Source organism: Hyaena hyaena, unplaced genomic scaffold (genome assembly GCF_003009895.1).
Source record: "Hyaena hyaena isolate Hyena2069 unplaced genomic scaffold, ASM300989v1 scaffold_475, whole genome shotgun sequence".
NCBI lineage: Eukaryota > Metazoa > Chordata > Mammalia > Carnivora > Hyaenidae > Hyaena > Hyaena hyaena.
Window position 1 is genome coordinate 887,021 of NW_024081109.1, and position 27,575 is coordinate 914,595.

General features: G+C 42.9%; 1 protein-coding gene and 2 long non-coding RNA genes across 3 annotated transcripts in view; 1 reads left to right on the forward strand and 2 right to left on the reverse strand.

Annotated features, from left to right (window-relative positions):
- Window positions 1-4,559: 4,559 nt before the first annotated feature.
- On the reverse strand, window positions 4,560-6,446 carry LOC120246637. Its single transcript, XR_005532093.1, has 2 exons — window positions 6,236-6,446; window positions 4,560-4,935 (listed from the first exon to the last, which is right to left on the reverse strand). It is a non-coding gene; the product is annotated as an uncharacterized LOC120246637 (long non-coding RNA).
- Window positions 6,447-12,425: 5,979 nt separating this feature from the next.
- On the reverse strand, window positions 12,426-26,237 carry ALKAL1 (ALK and LTK ligand 1). The gene is made up of 5 exons (XM_039254268.1): window positions 25,625-26,237; window positions 17,778-17,831; window positions 16,192-16,272; window positions 15,038-15,117; window positions 12,426-12,818 (listed from the first exon to the last, which is right to left on the reverse strand). Exons 1-4 carry the CDS (start codon window positions 25,794-25,796, stop codon window positions 15,038-15,040), a joined length of 387 nt encoding a protein of 128 aa, XP_039110199.1. The 5' UTR covers window positions 25,797-26,237; the 3' UTR covers window positions 12,426-12,818.
- LOC120246647 overlaps window positions 24,662-27,575 on the forward strand; it is a 38,450-nt gene continuing 35,536 nt past the window's right edge. The window contains exon 1 of the long non-coding RNA XR_005532097.1: window positions 24,662-24,991. This is a non-coding gene — a long non-coding RNA (uncharacterized LOC120246647). The remainder of the gene's footprint in view (window positions 24,992-27,575) is intronic.

Below are 27,575 nucleotides of genomic sequence, written 5' to 3' on the forward strand. Positions count from 1 at the left end.
GTAGTCTACTGGCCCCTGATCTAGACATCTTTTTTTGAGAGAGACAGAGAGAGTGTGAGCAGGGGAAGGGCAGAGATAGAGGGAGAGAGAGAATCCCAAGCAGGCTCCTCTCAGCCAGGGCACAGAGCCCAACACTTGAACTCATGAAACCGTGAGATCATGACCTGAGCCACAGTCAGATATTTAGCCAACCTTGCCACCCAGGTGCCCCTAGGCAACATCTTTAATATGAAAGATAGAGAACAATCAAAAGAACAATAAATAGAGCTAGGCCCTATAGGTTTAATGATGTTAAGACTAACAGGAAAAAAAGCTTTTTCCAGGGACCTGTTTCTCCCTAATCAACTATTGTTTCTTTTCAGACCCCACTAACAAATCCACTAGCCATCTCTGCAGAGACCTGAACTAACAGAAATGAAGGTCACCAATATGGCTCCAGCCCACGAATGAGCGAAGTCCTGCAGTCCTTATCCAAGACAAAAGCTCAAGACCCTATCCAGTTCATACCGGCTCCCAGATCCTGTACACAGCCCTCTCCTAGTCCTAAAATGACTTCCTGAAACCAGGGGCTGCATTTTGCCTCATTTGAATGTTAAGTCTTTACACCAAGGTGAATGTGGGATGTATGTTACACGTATGTTTGCTCAACGTGCATGTTCCATCCTTCCTCATTAATAGTCATAAGCTCCCCTGCCCTTTTCATCAGTATGTATATAATCCCAATCCCTGTGATTATAAAAACTTGTTCTGATCTCAGGTGGGTGAGACAGATTTGAGCCAGACTCCTGTCCCTTCATTTGGCTGGCTCTTGAACAAGCCCCTTCTTCACAGTGCACTCGGTGTCCTAATGATAGGTTTTGCTGAGCATCAGGCAAACGAACTGGTGTTTGGTTACATACATAGCACCCTGCCTTTCCGGTTCTGGTAACCATTCCTTTCCCTCAATTTTTCATTCTAGGAACAACTACAGTCCAAGAAGCAGTTGGTCTCTAATTACTGTACTTTCACTTGTGGTTCTTCTACAACCACACCTTTATAAACAGTCCCTTGGCATCTGATCATCTTACTTTGAGTGTGCATTCCTGTCGGCATCCTGATAAATACAGTCAACGTAGTACCCACTACTGGTACAAAAATCTGTATTAGTTTCCTGTTGCTGCTGTAACAAAAGACCGTTAATTTAAAGGCTTAAAACAACACAATTTACTCTCTTACAGTTCCCAGTGAGAAGTCTAAAATTGAGGTGTCCCAGACCATTGCTGGAGGTTTCAGGGTAGAATTCATTCCTTTGCTCTTCTTGGCCTCCGGGGGCCATCTGCGTTCCCTGGCTTATGCCCCTTCCTGTGTCACTGCAGTCTCTCGCTTCCCTTGTCGTGTCTCCTGCTACTCACTCTGACCCTCCTGTGTCCCTACTGTAAGGACCTTTGTGACTACATTGGACGCACCCAGATAATAAAGGACAATCTCTCCAACTCTAGATCCTTAACTTCAGGACATTTACAAAGGAACTCCATAGCAACAAGTAGATTAATGTTGGATTGAATAACTGAGGACCGTAGCCCAGCCAATTTTACCCATAAATTTATAATCACATAGTTCCAGAAAACTCAGAACTGGATTCTGGAGTTGGGAGGAACTCGGTCATATATTTGAAGAATGCAAGGATTCTTTTCTTATCCAGGCAGAAATGGGACACAGGTGATCTGAAAGTGTAAAAGGATCAGGATTACTCAAATCGTCATGGTAGGTGTATTCCATGGTCTGCAGATGGAGGGCAAGGTACCAGGACATCAAGTGTCTGTGTGACTATAGACATGGGGCTGATGATAAAGATCTCCCAACAGCCAGAGAGCGTAATGGCCAGAAATGGAAACTAAACAATAGAAACACAAATTCCAATTTGAACATGAACATGAATATGAGAACACAATTAAGAGCCTTCACAGGGAAGAACCTGAAAGTCCTCTGTGGTGACTTTGACTGAGCCCCTTAATCCCAATCACAGAGCAGACACAGCTACTCTGTAACTAAGCCAGAGTGCACTTGCAATATTAGCAGAATTATTGTTCCAAGCACATGCTTGACCTTTTCAGGGCTCTTTTGCTAAAATAAAGGCTCTGTTTGAGAAAAGCCGGACTATGAATCATAGAATGGGGACATTTGAGCAGAAATGGGTGAAGTTAAAAGCACATCTTTCAACTCCACTGAACTTCCCTTCTCTCCCTCCACCTCCCCCATTCTGAGGATAACTCCTCCTCTGCCTTCCAATATGCAAACCAATATGGATTCCAATATGAAATCCAATATGGATTCCTCAGCATTCCAATATGCAAACCAATATGGATTCTTCTCAGAACACACACCCTCTGCCTCTCATTGCCTCTAAGCCTTTATGAGTTACACTCTTATGAGTTACCCTTATGCGTTACACCCTCTAGTATCAAGATGTGAAGAGAAATGAGGCCTGCTCTAGAAAGAGGTAATGTGTGTACCAAAGGGTTAAAAAAGATTTAGCCAAACTTATTGACAGGGCCTGGGGCATACCTGGAAGGGTAGTCTAAAAATGTAACAATCAGCCTGTCTGAGTTCATTGACAGGGGTGCAATCTCATCTAGTATCTGGGAGTTACCAGGATGGTTTGAGCCTCTGTGAATAATAGTAAAAGTCTGTTCTGTTGGCACATTGAAAGTGTAAACTTAGTGATAGCCTATAGTTAATAATGTCAAAATGTGAGGACATCACCAGAACTCTGAATAGAAGGAATCTGGAGGTTTTTATAAATGGGTATTTCCTATGATTCTATTAGGGACAATTTGCTAGCCATCCTTATGAGCCATCCTGAAGAAATTCCACTACCAAGACATGAAATGCATTGCCAAAGGGACCGGCTGCATCTTTGAAGAGCCCTCTGGCTCTGTAGGCAGTGATAATAGTGGGAAATATTACAATGGGATTGGTTTACCTGAAACAATGGGGTTCTAGAATGATAGGGCCCAGGTGACAGTCCCTATCAGAGAACAGCTGGAGAGCATTGTCTGGTCTATGAATGAAGCCACATGTTACACAGGCCACAGCCAGAAGTGGCTGGGTTCCATCAAAGGGAAGCAGCTTTGGACCACCTGGAGCAGCGATCTTTGGGGACATGAAAACCTATACCCATCAGCCCATAGCTTAGAGCTTCCCATTCCGTCCACATCTAACCCATTTTATTGTTTCTTGAGACAACACACTTAGAACCATAACATTTTCATTCCTTGATCGCAGGACCCACACCACTGAAAGATACAACCAAAACCCTTGGAACAAGAAATCCTAGCCTCTAAGTACTGCCACTAATAGTTGCCAGTACCTGACTCAGTAAGACAACTGTAGGTGCAGGTATATATCTGGCAGCTCCCTTCACCTATGCTTACAGACCCAGCAGAGACTCCCAACATGGAACCAAAAATCTCCAGAGAAACCTTGGTGCTGTGAGCTTGGCAAATTACAGGGGGTGGAAAGAAAGGAAATGACAGCTCTGTGTAGCTTTTTCAAGCAATGAATCTCACTTGGTGCCTGCATACCCCAATCTAATCTAATCTACTTCTATTCACGGACTGTCTCCTACATATCTAAACTAAAGCCTCCATAAATCTCCTCTGCTCTCTGTTCATTTTTCCAGACTCCAAGTTTATGTCTCTGTTGTATCCTAGACTCACATCTAAGATTTGCTGCATGCTTTTGCCTTTTCTGGTTATGACTTTGGCTTCCTTTCTTTCTCTCTCTTTTCTTTCCTTTTCTCCCTTTCTCTCTCTCTCTCTCCCCACCCCCACCTTTCTTTTTCTTCCTTCCCTCCTTCCTTCCTTTCTTCCTTCTTTCCTCCTTCCTTCTCCCTCTCCCTCCTTCCCTCCCTTTCTTTCTTTCCTTCCTCCCTCCCTCCCTCCCTCCCTCCTTTCTTTCTTTCTTTCTTTCTTTCTTTCTTTCTTTCTTTCTTTCTTTCTCTCTCTCTCTCTCNTTCTTTCTTTCTTTCTTTCTTTCTTTCTTTCTTTCTTTCTTTCTCTCTCTCTCTCTCTCTCTCTCTCTCTCTCTCTCTCTCTCTTTCTTTCTTTTCTTTTCATGTAACTTAGGATGTCTGTTCAAGCTGATTTATGAGCTACTATCCCTGTCAGGTCTACCCTACAGACACCAGAATGTGTGCTCTATGCATGGATGATAACACACTTACTGGGCACATTTCAACCCAACTGGAAGGACTCAGACTATGTGAGCAATACTATACAGTCCAAAGAATATCATAAATAGAATCAGAAAACACAAGAATAAGGCATAACTGTGTGAGTTTATGTCTGTATAAACTTGAGTAAGTTACTAAAAATCCTGAGCTTTAGTTCTCCTGTTTCTAAAATGAAGCTGAACACTGATGAGAACTACCTTATAACTGAATTTCATAAGAATTAAATAAAATGAGAAAGTACTCAGTCTTTTTATGTTTGTATACATAGCAAACATTCTAAAAGAAACTGTTATTATCTCTGTATTTCTCTGCAATACACATGAAATAGTTTCCATTAGGACACAGCTCAGAAATTCTTTCTTTTATTGATATTTTCGTATTTAAATCATTCCACAAGTGCTTTGAAGCTGCTGAACTAAAATTCTAATTTTGGAAGCTGCTGTTTATTAACAGTGACATAACTCCAGATGAAGACGGAGGGAGATTCTAAGTCTTTACAGCCGACCAAGGACATCCCATGAATCACTTAAGGTTCTTTTGCACACCGATGATAAATCAGCAATGCGACAAAATTAGTAAGATAAACAGAATCCAACTCTTTCCTTCTTGTCCCTCTTACAGCTTCTCTTCTTGGCATTGAACTCAAGCAAATAGATTAAAGAGATGTTGACTATTTCACAGAAGTGAGAAGCTCTGACAGACTGTTGGAAATGTGTCACCACCTGCAGGCAAAATAGCCAGTGAACAGCAGTCTTATTTCCTAGAAAAAGCTCACTCTTCGATGTCAACACATGACCCAATCTGGGCCGCTCCATGCTTCTCTACAAATAATTTTAACTTTTGGATGGAAAAACATAGAAATTGAGCATTTTAGGAGCTGAGTCTTTTCAACAGCAATGTTCTCAAGGGAAATGCCACAAATTCTTACTTGTTAAGGTACCAGGATACTAGATTCCTGTCTTTCCCAAGGTCAAGGTTTGAACCTATAAGTTACCCTCATGTCCTTCCATAAACTATCTCTTTTTACTTCATCTAAATCAGGTTGTCTCTGTCATTCTGAGCCCCAGTAATTTTGAACAAATACACTAATACATTTGCTAAAATAAACAAACCATTAATTTCTGTAAAATATTTTGCTGTAAAACTACAAAATTGTTTTCTCTGTTTTGGCATTAAAATCCACCAGGGGGCAAAAAGGATTTCAGCTGAGTTTTCTCCAGTGCATGTAAAACAACCCAACACCATTCAGTCTATGCTGAATTTTCAATGCATAGCTACTTCTATTTTAATCAAACAAAATAGTCATTATTAAATATTTTAGAAGAGGCATAAACTGATTATTGAGCCTTAGGTAGACATGTTTTCAAGTTTTCTTTTTAAGTAAAATTTTGGAAAAATCACTTACACAGACAAAAATATTTTTAAATAAAATAGAGCACATCCCTAATGTAGCCCTACGAAGGCTACATTATCACCAAATAAAATGAGTCTATTGGTACCATACTAATTAATGTAAATCAAGATATAATTATGTAAAAAATGCAGAAAGATACAAATCAACTCTCAGAATGATCGTGCTGGGCAAGCAAATGACAAATAATTTGTCTTGATTTTCCTATTTTTCCCATTTTCCTGAAATGCATTTAATTTATTTTAAATTATTTCAATAATAAAGAATTAAAATTAAGTTTTAAAACAGAATCTATAGAGATGTTCCTAAATTTTAAGAGCACACAAAACAAAATAAAGATTGTTTTATAATAGAAAACATTATTGGGGCGCTTGGGTATCTCAGTCAGCTGAACATTCAACTTCAGTTCAGGTCATGATCTCACAGTTCGTGAGTTTGAACCCTGAATCTTATGGTTCGTGAGTTTGAGCCTTCTGATCCTCTGTCCCCCCATCTCTGCCCCTTCCTCGCTCACACTTACTCTCCGAAATAAACATTAAAAAAAGTTATCTGTTTCTTTAGTCTAAAATTATCTTATTGAAGAAAAGTCAAAATAGTTATAGCAAACTTACCTCCCATGAGGGCTTCAATCCAATTGATGGTAGGGACTAGAAAATGTGAGGATAGATGTGGAAGTCTTCCCAGAGAAGGTAAAATCTCTAAGACTGGAAAGATAAGCTACAGCCAGGCAAACTGGTGGGACACTAAACACTAAATTTATGAAAAAATACCAATAAATGTTCATCACAGTTAATTTTTATGTTTACTTATTTTTGAGAGAGACAGACGGTGAACAGGACCGGAGCAGAGAGAGAGGGAGACACAGAATCTGAAGCAGGCTCCAGGCTCTGAGCTGTCAGCACAGAGTCAGATGCGGGGCTCAAACCCACGAACCGTGAGATCATGACCTGAGCTAAAGTTGGACGCTTAACTGACTGAGCCACCCAGGCACCCCTAAAGTAACTTTTAAAGAAAAGCCTCTAATAAATTTTGAAGGAAGTTTACTTTTATTTTCTGGAGTGGAACATTTAATCATCAGTCAAGATACACAACTTTTAGGAGCTTCCCTTTACACATCTGGAGCCTCTTCTTCCATCTTGGCTCAGATGATCCACCCACTTGCCACATGCTGAAGAGAGGTGATGTCACCCCTGAGCAACAACAGGAATTCGAGCCTCTGCGGTGTATGTTTCCTATAAAGAATCTGTTTGGGTTTCCCAACTGATGTTTTATGGTCTAGACAACCATTTGAAACAAATGATATTATCTGCTTTGGCCAAAGGAAAGTGGCAAGTTTCAGAGGGGTTTCAGTGATGCTTTGTGTGCACATGACTCTCAACATAAAATTGTTGATCATAACAAGAGATGGTTCGAACACAAGGCTGTCTCTCAGTTTGGAGCAGACAATTATGGAACACAAAAGTTTTGTAACAAGAATCAACTGTAGCTATGTAGAGGGCTGTTTTTTCCTTTTGTAACACCTATGCTGTCTGGGGGAAGTGACTTGTGTCAGCCCTGGGATCACTCGGGCAGGGCAAACCTGAGACCAACGTCTAGTCAGAAGTTCACGGCATTATTTAGGGGCCTGATGACGAACACCTAAGACCATAATGTTGGGTGTAATGCCTACGATACATCAGGGATGTTTCACTTTGTTTATTTAATGCTATGTTGTGCCTATAAGCACTTTAATCTCAGCTGATTTGTTTCTCTGAGAGGTGGTTGCTGTTTTTATCCCAATGCAGACGAGACAACAGAGGCACCAGAGGTTTGATGACTTGTCCAAGGTCATAAAATCCGTAATAATTTCCTAGTTCAAACAGTTATCCAGGGGCACCTGGGTGGCTCAGTTGGTTAAGTGTCTGACTTTGGCTCAGGTCATGATCTCACATTTCATGAGTTCGAGCCCCGCATCAGGCTCTGGACTGACAGCTCAGAACCCGGAGCCTGCTTTGAATTCTGTATGTCTCCCTCTCTCTGCCCCTCCCCCATTTCCTCTCTCTCTCTCTCTCTCTCTCTCTCTCTCCTCTCAAAAATATGCATTAAAATTTTTTTTATAAAGTTATCCAGAAAATTCATATGACAAACATGTATTAACTTTTGGCTTTGCCTGAATGCCTACTGTGAACCTTAATGTTTTCTCTCTGGTTCCAGAACCCTTCACCTTTCACCTCCTGCAAAGCCCGCCATACTGATTTGTGCATCTCTCCATGTTTACACAGGACCAAACCTCTCCTATCTTAGCAAAAACGCCTTGGGGCTCGCATTTCCTCCAACCACGCCTTCCCTCTCCCTTCAGCCAGCCAGAGGCATTAAGCTTTAGGATCAATACTTTACATTTCAGGGCCTCCACTTCCCTACCCCCATCATGCCACAACCCATTACCCTAAAGCCTTTGTCCCCAGACTCACTGATGTTGCCAACTCCAAGGCCATCTCCATTCCCCTAAGCCTGTGGGAGGCTTTTTTTTTTTTGCATCTCATGCTATAATGCGCTGTCCAAGGCTTCCGTGGCATCAGTGATTCTTAACTTAGCAGGGTGTCATGGATCTTTCTACAATTCAACGAAAGCCATGGATCCTTTCCTAAGAAAAATGAAGCAGGGCTCATCTAAAATACAAGTTATATGTGTAGATATGCATCTGAGTGTGTGTGATCCATTCACTTTCAGAAGGGATTCACAGATCGCCTGCCAACGTAATATGGGAGATGACGAACTTCTCATCTGAATTCTGATGACTTTTTTGCAACTGCTCTGACGCCACTCTGACCTGTATGCTCCACAGGCCCTGCAACGGCCTCCTCTCCGCACGTAGTTTCACTCCCTCACAACACTATTTTTGCCCTCCTGTGTGTCTATATGTCAAAAGACACCAAATAGCACATAAATGTCAAAGACAGATTCTCCTCAAGGCTGTAGCCTGAGCTAAGGTCCTAACATGTGTCCGAGGCCACTTCACAAAATGTGGACCTGTGACTTTGAACAGAGCTTTCACCAGGCGGTTAGGGAATGTTCTAGCATTCTGGACACCCACTCATCATGGGAAGCTCAAAAAGTTTTTGAAAAAGTATTTGTCTTCCTTTTTGTTTTGTGATAGAACTGAAGAAACCTGTCTGGACACAGCCTTTGTTCAGGGGAGGGATTAGCTCCTTGTTGAAGGTTAGTCTTCCCACCGTGTGGGCTCTGTCTCTCAGCTACAATCATTCATCAGGGCTGGTATCGGGCCTTATAACTGCTGCTGCTCCAGAGCCCACAAGTAAGAACAAGCAGCTGCTCCATTACACTGAGAAAGAAGGTCGCCCTGGGACTAACTGACCACTCACTCAAATATATTTTTAACACCAACCTCCCTATGTGCAGTAGGGAACACTTCACTGACCAGAGGCAGACAGGTGGATAGAATAATTTCTGTGCCTCCACCTGTTCTCCCTCTCTCTCCTTCCCCCTCCACCCCACCTCCCCCGCCCATTATCGGCACAGGCTGAAGGAGCTGAAGACCGTCGCCTCTGTCAAGGATCAAGAGGCATCTCAGGGCACTTTGAGAGATGTGGACATATGCTTTGCCTTGCCCAGGGTTACACAGCATGGATCCTAGGAGAAACTCCCGGAAACAGGATATTAGGGGACTTCCAGGGCAAAGTCAAGGTGAAACTCACCAACTTGTCACTAAATCTCCATTGGGACCAGATAGAAGGGGGAGCCAAGATTCTTCAAAGAGGATAAAAGGAAATCAGACTGAAGAAACTCCCAAGTTAGAATGTCCATCAGATGTCAAAAACATAGCAGTTCATGAGCCAACCAGGTCACAAACTTTTTTATTTGGCTGGCATAATATATTAACATCTTTCTCATTCAATGTCAATATTTGTAAGTTGAGATATTTTACATCAAAGTCCAGATTCCAGAATTCTCAGAAAAATCAAAAGGAGGCGACTAATATGGCGGCACCAGCCTGACCTGACACCCACCACTCCTGTCAGATCGAACACCAGTCACTTGTCCCCGTGGCCCATTCGAATTATTTGTATTAGTCGCCTGGCCACGCAGGCATTTGATTTTCCGTGCCCCGGGTTAAATGGCTCTCCCGGTTTTAATACTGTGTTCATGCCTGTGAGCTGAAAAACTTGAAGCAGTTATGAAGGGGAAATGAGGCAGCTGACTTGTCCTGCGGATTTTGCACAAGATTATTGCATAACTAGACGACCCACTCAATAGTGTTGGATAAATCACTGCTTTTTATTACAAATTAAAATATTTTCTTAATCTCATTTGTGGGACTATGAGATACCCTTATTTTTTATTACATAAAGCACCTACTAAGAACCAGTCACTTTTCTAGGCTCTAGAAATACTTCCGAAGATAGGTGATCCTCTTTTAGAACTTATTTATTGGGGAGAGATGGGTAAGAAACTAACAAATACCATTATTGCATAGAGTGATGACTGATAGGAGACAAATTAAGCAAAGGAGTGTGGGGAAGGGCTACTCCAGACAGGGCTAGATTTTCTAACCAAGTAACCATTTTTAATAAGACACATACACCCACTCCATTCCACCCCTCCCCCCAAAATCACACATGCTGCCTGTCTTCTAAATGCTCTCAAGGGCTAGTATTAGTACTGCATCTTGCCTTTCAAAGCAAAGGATGTACAATAGAAGGTGAAATGGAAGGTCAAGTAATTATCAGATAGTTCAGAGTCCTGGCTATCTGCTGAAACCACTGGGTGACTAGTTGAGAACAGACAATGTAATTGCCCTGGCTCTCAGTGCAGAAATAAACATTGTTAACCTCCGGCTTACTACTTAAGCAATGAGATTATTTCTGCAAGGCGTGGATGTTACTTTGCTACTGAGTAACCATGAGGATTCTACCCTAGCCATCTTTCTGGCACTTATTTCCCCATGTAAGAAAATTTTCTCTATGAAGACAGATTAAAGATCTCTTAATTCATTACTCTCTCAAGCTCTCCCTATTGAGTTTACTATAATGAGCAAATGAGTAGCCTTCAATGAAACAAATCTGTTTTTAACTGGAGAAATTTGTAATCAATCCCCATAGGCTTTACATATAAATAGATCATATAGAATACATTTCTGAGGTACAGTAATCATCTCTGGGAATGCTTACTATCTAACTTAAGAGAACTCCATCTGAAATAATTTGCCTTACAGAAACCATACTCATCATGAAGCCTCTTTAGGCAATTTTTTTTTTCAGTCAAATATGTCTTACCATTAAGTTCTTACTTGTCAATATTCAATAGCCTCTTCAGGTTTACAAAAATAGCCCTCCAACCATCGGATGCCTGCCTGGGTGGCTCAGTCGGTTAAGCGTACAACTTCAGTTCAGGTCATGATCTCATGGTTCAGGCTATTTAGCCCTGCATCAAACTGTCTGCTGTCAGCACAGAGCCTGCTTTGGATTCTCTTGTCTCCCTCTCTCTGCCCCTCCCCAACCCCTCAAACATAAATAAACATTTTAAAAAATAGCACTACAGCTCTTAGATAGTTATGAGCAAAAGCTACTTCATTTTTGCAAATGTTGTAAATACCATCATTGCTGTGTTAAGTGCAATGAACTAAAAATGTGGTATTCTTATTCTTTACTACAAGTTATTGCAAACTTCCATTCCACTTCCTCTTAGGTTTTTTTTTTTAATTTTTTAATGTTTTATTTATTTCTGAGAGAGGGAGACACACACACAGTGTGAGCAGGGGAGGGTCAGAGAGAGAGAGAGACACAGAATCTGAAACAGGCTCCAGGCTCTGAGCTGTCAGCACAGAGCCCGACACGGGGCTCGAATCCATTAACCATGAGATCATGACCTGAACTGAAGTAGGACGCTTAACCGACTGAGCCACCCAGGTGCCCCTCCTCTTAGGTTTTTTACATGTAATTATTTGTCTTTGCCCATAAGCCAAAATAAATAACACTGAAATTGAAAATGTAGCTTCACAGTGTTCCTGAATATTGGGCCAAGGGCATTTTTGAGCTTGTTTCTCTGATGGATAAAGGAGTATACATGTTTACAGACACAGACAGGATACACTCCATTATGGGAGAGATCAAAGGTGCTGCAAAATAAAAGCGATGGCTAGTACAGACATGCTTTTGTCCCTGATGTCAACGTAACGTAACAGTGAGCGAGCAGTGCTGAGGCAATGACTGTACTGACTATGCCCTGATAAACCACTCAGGCTGTGTCTACTTTAAAAGAATGGGGGGTTTCTATCATTTTATTGTAGGGTTCTCCTTCTTACATTGTTGTTTTTACATGAAGCTGTTTTAAACCAGAAAGTGATACCGGCTAGCTCAGTCAATGGAGTGTGCAACTCTTGATTTTGGGGTCATGAGTTTAAACCCCACAGTGCATGAAAAGATTACTTAAAAAAAAAAAATTCCAAAGAGAGCATCCAGGCAAGCCATATATTCTCCTAACTCCATGGCACATGTCTCTCCTCGTTTTCTTTATGACAGCAGTACCATATGTCCAAACTGTAAAAAGACGGGAATTTCTCAGAAGACTAGTTAGCAGTTTAGAAAATACATATTTTTACATATATATACATATATATATGTAGTAACCACACCCAATAGTATAACTTCTGCTACAAATATGTTCAATTCAAAGAAAAGCAACACAGAGTTTTCATATTTCAGTTTTAATAGAATTCATATTTCAAATTAGTGCACTTAAAGACAAAATCTGAATAAATGTATTTAAATATTATTTAAAAGAATTGTAAAAGTGGACTTCATACATGATTATTCAACAAATATATTACTTAAATCATTTCTCACTGGTACTCTCAGACATAAATTATATAATTAAATACTTAATTCACACCTATATGGGATATTAACCATATAAGAAAATAATACAATAAAAATAAAAGAATAGCATATTTTTTAAGATTCTATTTACATTGTGTGATTTAAACTTTGTTTTAAAATATTTTGAATACTCTATACACAAAGATAAACCAAGAAAGACTGCATTGCGTGGAAGGACACGCTAATCAGTTATTTCTGAGAAGTCTCTTATTTTAGTCATCTTAATACATCATAAAATTAGATATTTCATCTCTTTATACAGTTAATATGATTCCAGGCACTTTTTTCTTCACATTTGATTTACATTCACAAGCAATGCCTGTCAGGGAGAAGAAGAAAAATGTCATTTATAATCTGATTTTTAATATACTTAAAAATATGTATAGTTTTAATGTAGTTATATCTTATTTTATTTGCTTGAAGAATCTGTGGGCTCAATGTATAATCTAATCCTTAGGATATAGGCTAATGTGTGTTTGGAAGGGGAGAAGGGTCAGTCAGTACTTTTAGATACTTTAAATCATGACTTCCCCACTAAAGTGTTATGATATCTAAATAAACTGAAAAATGAACTTGGCATCATCTAAATAACTCATAAGAATTCCAAAAATGTATTAGTCTATAATACTGTGTTTCTAATACCTTGTTAAATAAATAATGAGAAACACATACTCCTATAGAGGAAATCACTAAATCTCTAAACTCTGTCATTTACAAGGGATGTATTTATCAGCTCTGTATTCCATGAATCTAGTACCAGGAGAAGTAAGTTGGCATGCAATATTTGGTATTACAGCACAATACTTGTTTTTTGAGAACTTTTGCGGATATTATGCTGTTTTTGGACTTTATGATTATTTACTCGTTCACATAAAATATATTAAAACCAAGAAAGAGTAAATGTGGCTTCATTTAGGTAATTTCAATAGCCTCATAAATTCTCTTTATTTGTTCATGCTTTACATTATACAAAGGGTTTGAGATAGATTGAGAGTAATTCAAGCATCTTGCCACTGAATGCTACAACGATCTAGCTCATTATCTTAATCTAAGAGAATTTTTAAAATTTAGCAACTGTAAATATGCAGAATTAAGAGTGCCCATTATTATTAATTTATAACTCCTATTTATTTATTTATTTATTTATTGCTTATTTATTTTTGAGAGAGAGACAGAGTGCAAGCAGGTGAGGGGCAGAGAGAGAGAATCTGAAGCAGGCTCCAGGCTCTAAGCTGTCAGCACAGAGCTGGACACAGGGCTTTAACTCAAGAACTGTGAGATCATGACCTGAGCCAAAGTCGGACACTCAAGACTGAGCCACCCAGGTGCCCCTATAATTGCTTTTTTTTTTAATTTATTTTTAATTTTTTTAATGTTTTATTTATTTCTGAGAGAGGGAGAGAGACAGCATGAGCAGGGGAGGGTCAGAGAGAGAGGGAGACACAGAATCCGAAACAGGTTCCAGGCCCTGAGCTGGCTGTCAGCACAGAGCTCAATGTGGGGCTCTAACCCATGAGCTGTGAGATCATGACCTGAGCCAAAGCCGGACGCTTAACCGACTGAGCCACCCAGGCGCCCCTATAATTGTTTTTTAAAGAATAAAAATAGCAACAACAAGTCAGGATTGTCTTAGTAACTGGCACAAAAAACCTGTGAGATGAGTTCGTTGGGGTAGATTAAGTCACATAGGCCAGATGGAGATATTCGTAGATACTTCTAGACTACATATACTCCATGACTTCCATTTCTACCCTCACAAGTTATGAAACTAGTGTCTTTAAAGGGACTTGTCCGTGGTACTGAAACACTGAGCCCACAGATATGTTGGCTTTGATCTGCACTGGGAAAGAACTACAGAGTAAAAAGATCTCTGCAAAAAATGAGTATCTTTCTTTTGTAAATAAATATTAAAATTTTTCATCAGATTTATTTAGGTTATCCAAATATTTTATTGCCCTTGAGCTCCTTGTAATTTCATTCTGGGTAATTTAGCCAGAATGAAAATTCTGACTTAGCATTTCACTCTGGCAAAGTACATGCTAGAGCAGATGATGATGTTCATTATGTTTCTGATCCTTCACTTTTTCTTTTATTCTTCCAATACTTTCTCTGTTCTTCTTACCTATCCTGCATAAACCAAAATTTTAGGACCTAGTGCTACTTTTATTGTATCATTTGAACAGTTTAAAAAAAATAGAGCTTTAAATAATTTTGTCCATCTAATGTCTATCTGCATAAGGTTTCTGCACAAAAATAATATAACCCCCAAAATTGAAATATTGTTAAAAATCACTCAGGACTGGTAAGGCTGCTAGAAAGCTGTTTACCTTACTTAATTTAATCACTGTTGAGGGTCTTTGTAATGAACTCAAGAAAGCAGTCTGTGCCTTTTGACCAAACTTTAACATTAAGTGAACAATCCACAGATTAGGTTCATTATGTGCTGTTAACACCAGCTATCTGGCTTTTTAAATTGTTCAACATATCTTAAGAAAGTCAGCCTATTAAGCAGAATAAGAAAAATAAATAAATACATACTCATAGGGCAGGTCTTCTAGTCTGCGAGCACAGGGGACTCACTGCCAATCTTGTGAGCAATCTAGCACATCTCTTGTAATCTAGGGAAATTTAAAGGTTAATTATGTATATAGTTCCTACAAGTGTCAAGAAAACAATGCTATTATTGTCACTAATTAACAATGAGAGCTACAGTTTAATAAGCATCCAACACAATGAATGTTTAACCTGGGTCTTCTCATTAATTCTCCTCATAACACAATCAGGGAGATGTTACTGTTGTTTCACTGAAGAGACAAAGATGAAAACCCAGCATCCAAATGTCAAGAATCTATCTCGTAACCAGCAGGCAGCCTAAGTCCAAAGAGCAAGCGTCCCCCACTATGCCATGTTACCACTCAGTTTGCTTTGATTCCAGTATGATTCATTTCCCCGAGTCATTGAACACAAGCAGTTTTCGAAAAAAATTATAAAAACTCTGACTCAGCCACCTGAGTAAAACTGAATATTCCTTGGGATGACCAACCTAGTTAAGAAGAAGCAAAATGCTTAAAATTCATTTGCCTAAAAAGGGAAGTTTAGGTTTAGAAAGGAATTTAAGAACAGCTGAATTACCCCTACATGGGCATGATTTAGGCAGTTTCAATGACAGCATTTAAAATCTTATGTTTGAAATGGCTGCTAACTTAAGTAACTTAAGGGTCCAAAAGACTTGATTAGAGTGGCCCTTAAAACACTAGGCTACCACTGTTCAGAACAGTCTAGCACTCGTGTAAATGATACGACATGAAACTGTTTAAAATAACTTATGAGGAAATTTTGACTTCTACTTCACGATCATCCAATTTTTGTTCTTCATTTATATGACAAAGCACTTTATGCCAAGGAATTTGAAACATGATAAAAGGTTTAAATCCCCAACAAACATTTCATTCCATAAGGAAATCTGGCTATTTTCGGATTTGGATATAGTCCCAATTACGATGCAGTTCTGTTCCTGACACCATCAACAGTACACACAAACGTTCATTCAAGTCCTGTCAATGTTATAAATAGCATCTCCTACAATGTTTAGTCTATTTCCAGCTACAGACTGTTGAAGTTTAAAATTACACACATTTACTGTCAGATACGGACTTTTTCTAAAAGAAAAAATATCTATCCAAACTACTTACAAGCTGGTGTTGAGCAATCCCTGGTATTGTGATAGAGTCGATGGAAATGTATGCTACATTCGGCTGAAAATGTGATTGGCCCTGTGGGACAAGAAAAGAATGTTTATGATAAACAGAGGCGTGTTTTCCAAACAAACTTGCTAGCGTTTATGGATGGTGATATTACAACTGTAGCTTAACATCCTTCTATGCCCTTAAAAGAACTTGTCTGAGAGCACTTCTTACCCTGGCTCCATGGGAAGCAGGAAGATGTAATCTGTGGGAAATCATCTACAGTCATTATCAGTTCTCAACATTTCACATAATGGAACCCTCTGTTCCTTAAGAACTCTTTAGAATAATTAAGAGGGGAAAAGCGCTAGACAGAAAAAAAAAAAATCTCTAGAAAGCAAATCAAGAGGATGTGAAAAGCAAAAAATAAATATCCTTGGTCCCCACTTTCTGGTCTTCAGTTTATTTAATAGGAATTAATGTTTATATGCAGAGACCCTTATTCTATTTTCCAATTAGAGTAATTTGAGTCTTAGTAGTGTCAAGGACTATTGTAAAGTGAACAAGGCCTTGAGACTTCCTTGTCTTTCCCACAAGTCCCAGACAGTCCCCACCAAAACTCACCTTTATATCTGGAATCTGATATTTTGGAAGTGGTAGAAGGGCCCACAGTGTGTGAACAGAGTGCCTAGAAACACTACTGGGAAATTCCTTACACCTGCTGGGCTTCAGGTGGGTCTTGACTTGATGCTCACAATCATTGTTCCGATGTTAATTAACAAATATGGCCACTGGCTTTGGTTAAGTGGGAAAACTGTATCTTTCCCAGCTTATAGGCCTGAGATGTGAAACAATAAAGGGTGGCTGGGATGATTAGGGACAGCCAGGCAAGAGCAACGGTCAAGATGGGAGTGCTTGGCTCAAAATAATTTAGTGATTTGCTAGAACTTGAGGCATAGGATGATTTCCAATGATTTCACAAAGTTGATATGAAGAACAAAACAGTGTCATGAGAGAGTATTTCATGCTTAAGGGATGGTGTGTGAAAATCTGTCTTTCCCCTATTCAAAAAAACCTCTATTCCCCTGTTAGCTGGAGATCCCCATCTAAATTCCTTACATTCCATTTAGGACCCTTCACAGTAGGATTCTAACCTCTGTTTTCAGCCATACTTCTGCCCAGTGGCCATACACACCCTTACCTAACCTTACCCCACAGTGCATCCACACCATCCCCTATCTTGCCCCCGGAACTACCATGTTCTCAAAGAATTCCTTCTGACCAGAATGCTTTTCTCATCCAGGAAAATGCTATTCATCCCTTAGAGCACAACTTACATACAGCATATACCATGCCTATCCTGCTAGTTTTTAGCAAAATTACTCACTTTCTGTGTATCCCTAAAACTGTATCTACACTTCTATTATTTACCAAGATCTGGATTATATTACCATTAATACAAGTTAATGGCATTTGTCCTCTTCCCTCACGAGACCCCTGAGCTCCTTACAGACATGTGTCCTCATATGTAAAGTGCCTAACAGTAATTTGCACACAATCTTTTCATTTGAGTCCCTGATGAATTTTGTGCTTACCTGTGAAATGCTTTATCAATTTGTCTTTCAAGTTCGAATCTCGTAGGAACATTTCTGAAAAAAGAAAGCAATTTAGAATTTCTTGGATGCATTTCCACCATTAAAAATGTCCTTACAATAGGCTACAATGACAGGCACCTGACACATGAACTCATGGCAGTTCCTGCAGCCGATTCCAAATCTCTATCTCTAGCCCCGACCGGTCCCTAGGGGCTCCAGACCTCTCCTAGAGCTACCTGCTTGCTCTATCGCTCTCTTCAGGAAACTTACAGACCCCTCAAAAGTGCACAGCCAGAACGGAACGTCTGACTTCCCTGCTATCCCAGACTCATTCCTCCCCCATGTTCCCTGGTCTCATGCATGGCATCACTCTTTGCTCTTTGTTCAAGAAGATATCAAGATATCAAGAGGATATACCTGACTTTTCTCTTTCCCTCTACTATATACAATCCATTGCATAATTTTATATAGTCCACCTCCAAAAGTTATCTAAGACCCATCCACTTGTATTTCCTCTCATTAATACGAGACTGGTCCAGGCCATCATATTTTCATGACTCTACCCGGACGGCAGCCTCCTGATGGGTCTTCCCCTTCCTACAACCCATTCTCCCCATCCCAGCCAGAACAAATGAACTGAAATGTTCTCCAGGCCATGATATCTCCCACTTAAAGGGCTTTGGACTTTAGTGGTTTTTTAAGTTTTATTTTATTTATTTATTTTGAGAGAGAGAGAGAAAGCGCAAGCAGGGGAGGGGCAGAGAGAGAGGAGTGAGTGAGAATCCCAAGCAGGCTCTGTGCAGAGCCGGATGCAGGGCTCGAACACACAAACCATGAGATCATGACCTGAGCCGAAGCCAGACGCTCAATCAACTGAGCCACATAGGCGCCCCAAGGGCTTTTCACTTTAAATAAGTGAAAATAAAAACTCAAAGTACATCCCACCCTTCACCTTGTATTTGCTATAAATACACTACTCAGAAAATACTATTTATAAAAACAATTTGGGAGTACATGCAAGTCTTTTAGACAAAAAGAAAACTGACACATTAATAAAATCTTGAACCTAATATGTGTTGGCAGTTACAGACTTAAACTCTCAGTGTCCTTATGACAGATTGATACCTATGCACATCAAACATCATATGAGTCTAATGGGAGTGTGAATGCTTGTCATCTCCCCATAAGCGAGTCGAATGGCCACAATGATTTGTGTGACCTTGTTGAGACAGGTACTGTAAAATGAAGACATGGGGATTCTAACAGCCCTTTACAGCCTACAGTTAATGGGGTGGGGGGGGGGGAGGGTAAGAGCCCTTCCTGGGATAGGCAGCTCCCTGCTCCTGGCAGCCCATTGTAAGCCCAGAGCAGCAGAGCAGCATTGTCAGGGCCCTCCGTAGGCATGCGGCTGGATTGGAGCTCCCCTCCCCCACTGGCAACAAACATCTACACTTTATAGACAATCCAAATAAATCCAGAAAAACAAAGCAACCGTGAAGATGGAGGTATTTCTTTATATAAATATTTCGGTGTTCTCATCCATTATACTCCAGCTTGCACCTGGGTCCTTCCTCCATCTCTCTCTGCAGCCCAGCATGGCAAATTGGCTCTTGTGGTGTACATATTCCATGTTTTATCTGGCAAAGTAGCTCCTCTGGCCCTTTCTCAAAGCTGAGCCAGTTGAGTGCAGTACTTTGGTGAAAGTGTGTTCAGAGACCAGAATAAGTCCAGTTCCAAAAGTATATTCCATGATAATTTTAACATGTAGACCTGGCATTCAGGTTTGGAAGGTATACGTTTTAATTTTTTTTAATATTTATTTATTTTTGAGACAGAGACAGAGTGCAAGTGGGGGAGGGGCACAGAGAGAGGGAGACACAAAATCTAAAGCAGGTTCCAGGCTCTAAGCTGTCAGCACAGAGCCTGATGGGGGCTCGAACTCACAAGCCATGAGATCATGCATGACCTGAGCTGAAGTTGGACACTTAACCAATGGAGCCACCCGGGTACCCCTGGAAGGTACACATTTGAAATAAATTACACCCTCTTCTACACCGCCATTGCACACTTTCTAACTTCTATAAAGGAAATTGTCACAGTCTGATTAGCATAACAGTGAACTGTGCACCTGTCTGTCCCTACCACAACATCATGGGCTTTTAGTTATTTAAGTTCATTAATTTATTTTGAGAGAGAGACAGAGAGGGCAAGGAGGGGAGGAGCAGAGAGAAAGGGAGAGAGAGAGTCCCAACCAGGCTCTGCACTGTCAGTGTGGACCCTGACTCAGGGCTCAAACCCATGAACTGTGAGATCATGACCTGAGCAGAAACCAAGAGTCAGATCCTTAACTGACTGAGCCACCCAGGTGCCCCTGTCTTGTACCTACGTCTATATGTTTCATATATATGTACCTATATGTTTCATATAATTATGAAAAACAATCATGAAAAGTTTAACCAATACAAATTACTATTTCAAAAATAAATGTATTATTGGATTGTACAGAACTCTAAATAAAAGCTCGCAGTTGGTATATTTATTTGCATCCCCACACGCACCGCACACAACATTCTCACTAGGCCCACCTTCAGGACACTAAGTGAAGTCTGTTGCCTACACTGACCTTCTTATCACCACCAGTAATGAAAAGGCCCAAAGCAAGGAATAGGGTGGAAACCAAGAGTCAGACACTTAACCGACACTCAGGTGCCCCTTGTGGGCTTCTTAAGAAAAGAGACAATGTCTTATTCATCTGTTATCACCTGCAGGGTGTATGACAGTGCTTTGTGGACAGAATATCTAGAAAATGTTTAAGGAATTAAAAGCTGAGAAGATGATCCCTCAAGTAGGTTGCTACCTTTGAAATGAAAACAATCAATGCTTCACTTGAGCTCAGTCTAGGCCACCAAGAAAACCATACTTTGAATACATGGAAATTTTCATTTCAAAGTACAAACATAATATAGCAACATGTAGCAGATTGACTTAAATAAAACATAGAAGTGTTGACCCCGCGAGTGCTAAGCAAGAGCTATCCAGGTAAGAAGAGATGGGAAGAGCATCCTAGAACAACAAACCAAGGATGTATCCAGTAAGAGAAAGACTGACATGTGTCTCCTGGCAGACGAGTAGAGAATGGAGGGCCAGCCAGCACCCAGGCAAAGTGGGTGAAGAAGGTGACATCATGCCTTTCTAGTTCCCGTATTTCTTTTCTTTATAAATTTTTTTTTATGTTTTATTTATTTCTGAGAGAGAGAGAGACAGTGTGAGCAGGGTAGGGTCAGAGAGAGAGGGAGACACAGAATCTGAAACAGGTTCCAGGCTCTGAGCTGTCAGCACAGAGCCCAAAGCAGGGCTTGAACCCACTGATGCTCTAACATCTGAGGCCTTGCTGGTGCTGTAGAGACGGGCCCTCTCAGAGCTAGCCAGTGGTTCCCAGAGAAAGGAAAGCCTGCAAACCCACCTTTCCTTTCCAAACTCACCAGTCCAGCCCACCCACCCCCCTATGGCCTCCCTCAGCCAGTTCTCATACTCAAGGCCAACATTCTTCCGCCCTAATACCCCGGGGCCAGGAGCCAGACAGCTATACACCACCCTACACTCCAGAGCCCACTGTAATTGGTTCACCTAGCAGGTTCTAAACTCTCACTCTCCTTAACTTTCTCAAAGAGACCACTGATAAAGGCTCTTGCTCTTTCTCCTCATTCACTCTGCTGTGACCAAGTCTGATGCGTCTCTGTTGGAGCCGAGAGGCATTGTATGCCTCCTGTTTTTAGGGCACTGTGAGCAAAACTTCTTCCTTCACAACACTCATTTCCAGGTCTTGACACCTGATTGAAACAAATCCCACGTACACCTTAAACCATGAGTGGTGGTAGATACAGACATAGTTTGAAAATATTACAGGTTCAGTTTCAGATCACTACAATAAAGCAAGCCAAATTAATCTTTGGTTTCCCAGTGCACATAAAAGTTATGTTCATATTATACTGTAGTCTATTACGTGTGCAATAGCATCACATCTTTAAAAAAACAGGACATACTGGGGCGCCTGGGTGGCTCAGTCGGTTAAGCATTCGACTTCGGCTCAGGTCATGATCTCATGGTTCATGAGTTCGAGCCCCACGTCGGGCTCTGTGCTGACAGCTCAGAGCCTGAAGCCTGCTTTGGATTCCATGTCTCCCTCTCTCTCTCTGCCCCTCCCCTGCTTGTCTCTCCCAAAAATACTATACATATCTCTCCCAAAAATACTATACACTATCTCTCCCAAAAATAAACATTAAAAAAATAAATAAATAAATTTAAAGTACCAGTCTCAGGGGTGCCTGGGTAGCTCAGTTGATGGAGCCTCCAACTCCTAGTTTCAGCTCGGGTTATGATCTGAAGGTTCGTGAGTTCGAGCCCTGTATCAGGCTCTACACTGGTGGTGTGGGCCTGCTTAGGATTCTGTCCTTCTCTGTCCCTACCCCATACTTGCTCGTTCGCTCTCTCTCAAAATAAATAAACTTTTAAAAAGTACATATCTTAATTAAAACATACTTTATTGCTGAAAAGTGCTATCACCTGAGCTTTCAGCAAGTCATAATCATTCTGCTGGTCGAGGGCCTTGCCCCCCGTGATGGCTGCTGATGGATCAGGCTGGTGGTGGCTGAAGGCTGGGGTGGCTGTGGCAATTTCTTAGAATAAGACAGGACAACAGTGAAATTTTACATCAACTGAATCTTCCTTTCATGAGATTTCTCTGTAGCCTGTAATGCTGTTTGATAGTATTTTAACCATGGTAGAACTTCTCTGAAAACTGGATTCGATCTTCTCAAAGACTAAATCCTTAGCTCTATCAACTAAGTCTGCGTAATATTCTAAATCTTTGTCATTTCAACAGTCTTCACTGCATCTTCACCAGCGATAGTAGGTTCTATCTTAAGAAACTACTTTGCTCATCCTGAAGAAGCAGCTCCCGATCCACTAAAGTTTGATCGTGAGTGGCAGCAACCCCCTCACGTCCTCAGACTCCACTTCCAGTTCTAGTTCTCTGCTGTTTCCACCACATTTGCACTTATTCCCTCCACAGAAGTTCGGAACCCCTCAGTGTCATCCATGAGGGTGGGAACCAACGTCTTCCAAACTCTTGTCCATAGTGATACTTTTTGACCTCTTCCCATGAGTCATGAATGTTCTTAATGGCATCTAGAATGGCGCCTCCTTTCCAGAAAGGTTTCTAATTTACTCACCCAGATCCATCACAGGAATCACTGTTTGGCCGCTGCGGTCTTGTGAAAAGAACTGCTTAAATAATAAGACTTGAGGGGCGCCTGGGTGGCTCAGTCGGTTAAGCGTCCGACTTTGGCTCACATCATGAACTCACGGTTTCGTGGGTTCAAGCCCCACATCCGGCTCTGTGCTGACAGCTAGCTCAGAGCCTGGAGCCTGCTTCAGATTCTGTATCTCCCTCTCTCTCTGACCCTCCCCTGCTCATGCTGTCTCTCTCTCAGAAATAAATAAAAAAACACTAAAAAATTTTTTAAAATAAATAAATAATAAGACTTGAACATCAAAATTACTCCTTGACCCACGGGCTGCAGAATGGATGTTGTGTTAGCCGGTGTGCAAACATTAATCTCGTACCTCTCCATCAGAGTTCTTGGGTGACCCACATGCATTGTCAATGAGCAGTAATATTTTGAAAGGAACCTTTTTCCTGAGCACTGAATTGATCTCAACAATGGGCTTAAAATATTCAGTAAACCAAGTTGTAAAAAGATGTGCTGTCATCCAGGCTTTGTTCCATTTCAAGAACACAGGCTCAGGAGATTTAGTGTAATTCTTAAGGGCCCTAGGATTTTTGGAATAGTAAATGAGCACCGGCTTCAATTTAGAGTCACTAGCTGCATTAGCCCCTAACCAGTCAGCCTATCCTTTTGAAGCTTTGAACCCAGCTGTTGACTTCTCTCCAGCTATGAAAGTCCTAGACGTATCTTCTTCCGATAGAAGCCTGTTTTATCTATATTGAAAATGTGTTATTCAGTGTCGCGACTTACGTTAATGACCTTAACTGGGCCTGCTGGAGGACTTGCTACAGCTTCTACATCAACACTTTGCAATTTTTTTTATTATGCAGATGGCTTCTTTCCTTAAACCTCATGACCAACCTCTGCTGGCTTCAAACTTTTCTTCTGCAGCTTCCTCATCTCTTTCGGCCTCCAGGGAATTGAAGAGAGTCAGAGCCTTGCTCTGGATTAGGCTTTGGCTTAAGGGAATCTTGTGGCTGGTCTGATCTTCTCTCCAGATCATTAAAACTTTCTGCATGTCAGCAATAAGGTTGTTTTGCTTTGTCCACTGGATTGCACTTTTGGTTTCCTTTAAGAACTGTTCCTTTGCACTCACACCTTGGCTAACTGTTTGGTGCAAAAGGCCCAGCTTTGAGCCTCTCTTGGCTTTCGACATGCCTTCCTCACCAAACTTGATAATTTCCAGCTTTTGATTTAAAGTGAGAGGCATGTGACACTTCCTTTCACTTGAGCACCAACAGGCCCTGGCAGGATCATTAATTGGCCTGATGTCCGATACTGCTGTGTCGCAGGGGATGGGGATGCGTGAGGAGAGCGACTAGCAGTCTGATTCCCGGCCCCTCCCCACTGCTCTGCCCTGAGGTCACCTCTCATTTCCCTTGTAGCTACACTGTGTCCTGGCCTTTATCCCTGTGTTCCCCAGGTGCCAAGGTAGAGCTGGGCTGCGTGCAACAGACAAAACAATGTCTCCCAGGGTGGAGTCTTTCAAAACCAGTTCTGTGAGATGCAAATAAATGCTAGATTTTGGAAAGAGAGAGAGAGAGCAAGAGAGCAGGGGAGGGGCAAAGGGAGAGAAGGAAAGAGAAAATTCCAAGCGGACTCTGAGCTGTCAGCACCTAGCCTGACGAGGGGCTTGATCTTACAACCATAAGATCATGACCTGAGCTCAAGTTAAGAGCCAGAGGCTCAACGGGCTGAGCCACGCCGGGCGCCCCCACACTGGACTTCTCTACCTTAGGGTGTCTCATGACCTCCATATTGACTCATTTTTTCCCCTCCTTCTTCTCCAACATCCCGCCTTTCTCGTCTAAGTAGCCAGAGATCTGAGTTGCCAGGGCTGGTTTGGGCGCCCGGCCCAGGTAAGGACAGCCACCTCGCCTGCTCAGAGCCGCTGTGTCCAAGCCTTCCTGAGGCCGGCTCGCAGAGGTAAGCAAGGGGGCACTCCTGGGTATGCTCAGACCGAGTTCCTACTCAGTTCTAAAAGCCCGCGTAGGGGCGCCTGGGTGGCTTAGTCGGTTAAGCGTCCGACTTTCGCTTAGGTCATGATCTCGCAGTTCGTGGGTTCGAGCCCCGCGTCGGGCTCTGTGCTGACTGCCAGCTCAGAGCCTGGAGCCTGCTTCAGTCTGTGACTCCCTCTCTCTCTGACTCTCCCCTGCTCACGCTGTCTCTCTCTCTCTCCTAGAAATAAATAAAAAAACATTAAAAAAAAAAATTTAAAAGCCCGCGTAGACCCCGGACGAGGCGCTGACCGTGACGGAACTGCGCCAGGCCTGGGCCGGCTGACGCTGGCCCGCAGGGCTTTGGGCCGCGCCACCTGCTTCCTGAAAGGGCCTCCGTCACCCGGGAAGGGACACATCAGGCCGGTTCCTTTGCGAGACGGGGTTCTTTGCTACCTGAGCCTCAACAGTGCTAAGTCTCCTGGATCGTGCCCTCGTCCCCGAGAGCCAGTCACCCGCAGAGACGGTCGGCCCTCTGCTCCGTTACTCGGGTTCCCTGAAGCGAGCACGGCCCCGGAGCGGGGGCCAGAGCAGACGCCCGGCGGTGGCGGGGACTCCTTACCTGTGCTCCGGGTGGCCCTGGCCGCGGGGAGAAGCAGCCACGGCTTCGCCTCCAGGTCCGTGGCACGCGCTCCCCTGCGACCCCGGGGCCTCCCCTGGGCCCCGGGCGGGGACAGAGCGAGCGCGAGCAGGACGATCGAGGCCAGCCAGGCGCCCGGCTTGGCGGGCCGCATGTCTGCGCCTGGAGGCTGCGGGGCGCGCGTCCCGAGGCAGGCGCGTGGGCGTCGGGGGCCGGGGGGCCGCGACCCGGGGCCGCGGCGGCGTCCTGTCCGGGCGGCGCTGGGACCGAGCCCGCGGGGCCGACACCTGCGCGCCTCGGGGTCCGCGACGCGGGGCGAGGCGGAGGCTGGGACCGCAGGACGGTCCGGGCGGGGAGCAAGGGCGAGTCCCAGCGCACGGGACTCGGCGACGAACGCGAGCCTCGGGCTGCGGGTCCCGGCTCCGCCGAGAAGGGCGAACAGAGCCGCGACTTCTAGGTCGGGACGGAAGGCGGCGGGGCCGGGGTGTCCGGGGCTGAACGGTGCGGGGCTCGCGGTGCAGCCGGGGGCCGGCTGTGCCCAGACGCGCGGGCTGGCGCGACCCGGCCGTGCAGGAGGCCCGACCTGCGGGAGGCGGGCGCTGCCCGGGCGCTAAGTCCCGGTCGGCCGGCGGCGGGGGCGGGGCTGACACCTGGGAGGTCCGGGCAGGGCCCGCCCCCGCCGCGCTCCGGGCTCCCTCCCGGGACTCCCCCGGGGTTCCCCGGGCGGGGTGCTCCCGCAGATGAAGTCATCGGGGTCCACCCGGGAGCCCAAGACCGCAGACGCCGAGATTTTCTTGTTAAGGTCAAGAGCTCTCCAAATGTTCTGTCGGTGCTAACAACACAAAGATGCGATTAAGTCCACTTGTTCTGATTAAAATCAGGTGGGCATCTCTGATCAAATTGTGCCGTGAAGCATCACTGTGGTTTTTAGCCCGATTTATTACTTGATATTAAGTCTATCGAGGAATGTTTCAGTCGCTCACTAAATGGTCGGTTGCCAATTCTCTTCTCGGGTGCAGGGTGGTCGGTAGTGTGAAGGGAGAAGGAAGGCACCGGCCAACGTTAAATTGTCCTACCGTGTTGGTCACAAACCCTGAAAAATAATCCCAACTAGACTTGGTATTTCCAGCCTCTCCCGGAAAGTGGGGAAACATACAGCAAGCTTTTCAAGGCCCCTACAATGGAACGTTATAGAGAAAGATGGTATACAGGTGACTCTCTTTACTGTTAATAATAGCATAAGAATCTGGTATTCCTGAAGGAAGCAAAATGGCATATGAGAACGGCTTCCACCATAGGAGACACAGAAAAGCAGTCTTGGGGGTGGAAATTATTAAGAGTCTCAGAAGGCCCTAGTTACGTAGAATAAGTTCTTCCTTACAGCTTTACTCTGGTGAAATGAGAAAACATTGAAAACAATGGAAGGGACATTGACAAGCATTTCAAAATTTATTATAATAGTAAGTTAGCCACCAGTTTGGAAAACAACAGGAAAGATAGAAGGTGAAATAATGCTGGTAGACGTGATATAGAAATAACCGTGAGAAATTAACTCAAAAGCAAATATTGGGGGAAGGAAAAAAACAAACAAACCTGGAAGCTAGATTATTTCACTTTCCATATACTGAAACTACCGGAAGTAATCAATCTGATGAACTTTCCAGAGCCTGACAGTTTGAGCTCTACTTTTTGTTCAGCCATTAGCCCTGTGACCTTGAGCAAACTGTCTCACCTTCATTTTGTGTCTGACAAAGTGAAAGATTGAATTTCAGTGGTTCTCAGACTGCAGGTAGCATGTGGAACAAGGATTCGCTGTGTGTCTGTGAAGACTGCAGGTTCTGATCCACCCCTCGGGGAGTTGGGGGGGTCACAGTTCCACCTTGGGGTGCCCAGTGAATCTGCCTTTGAAAGGACTCTGGGTAGTTTTCAAGTA

Excerpts from the sequence above, each read along its gene's own strand:
- ALKAL1 (XM_039254268.1), bottom strand. The coding sequence starts at position 25,796 with ATGCGGCCCGCCAAGCCGGGCGCCTGGCTGGCCTCGATCGTCCTGCTC. Across the intron at positions 17,832-25,624 it reads CAGGGCCACCCGGAGCACAG|AAATGTTCCTACGAGATTCG; the intron begins GTAAGGAGTCCC and ends TTCTTTTTTCAG. Across the intron at positions 16,273-17,777 it reads ATTGATAAAGCATTTCACAG|GGCCAATCACATTTTCAGCC; the intron begins GTAAGCACAAAA and ends CTTGTCCCACAG.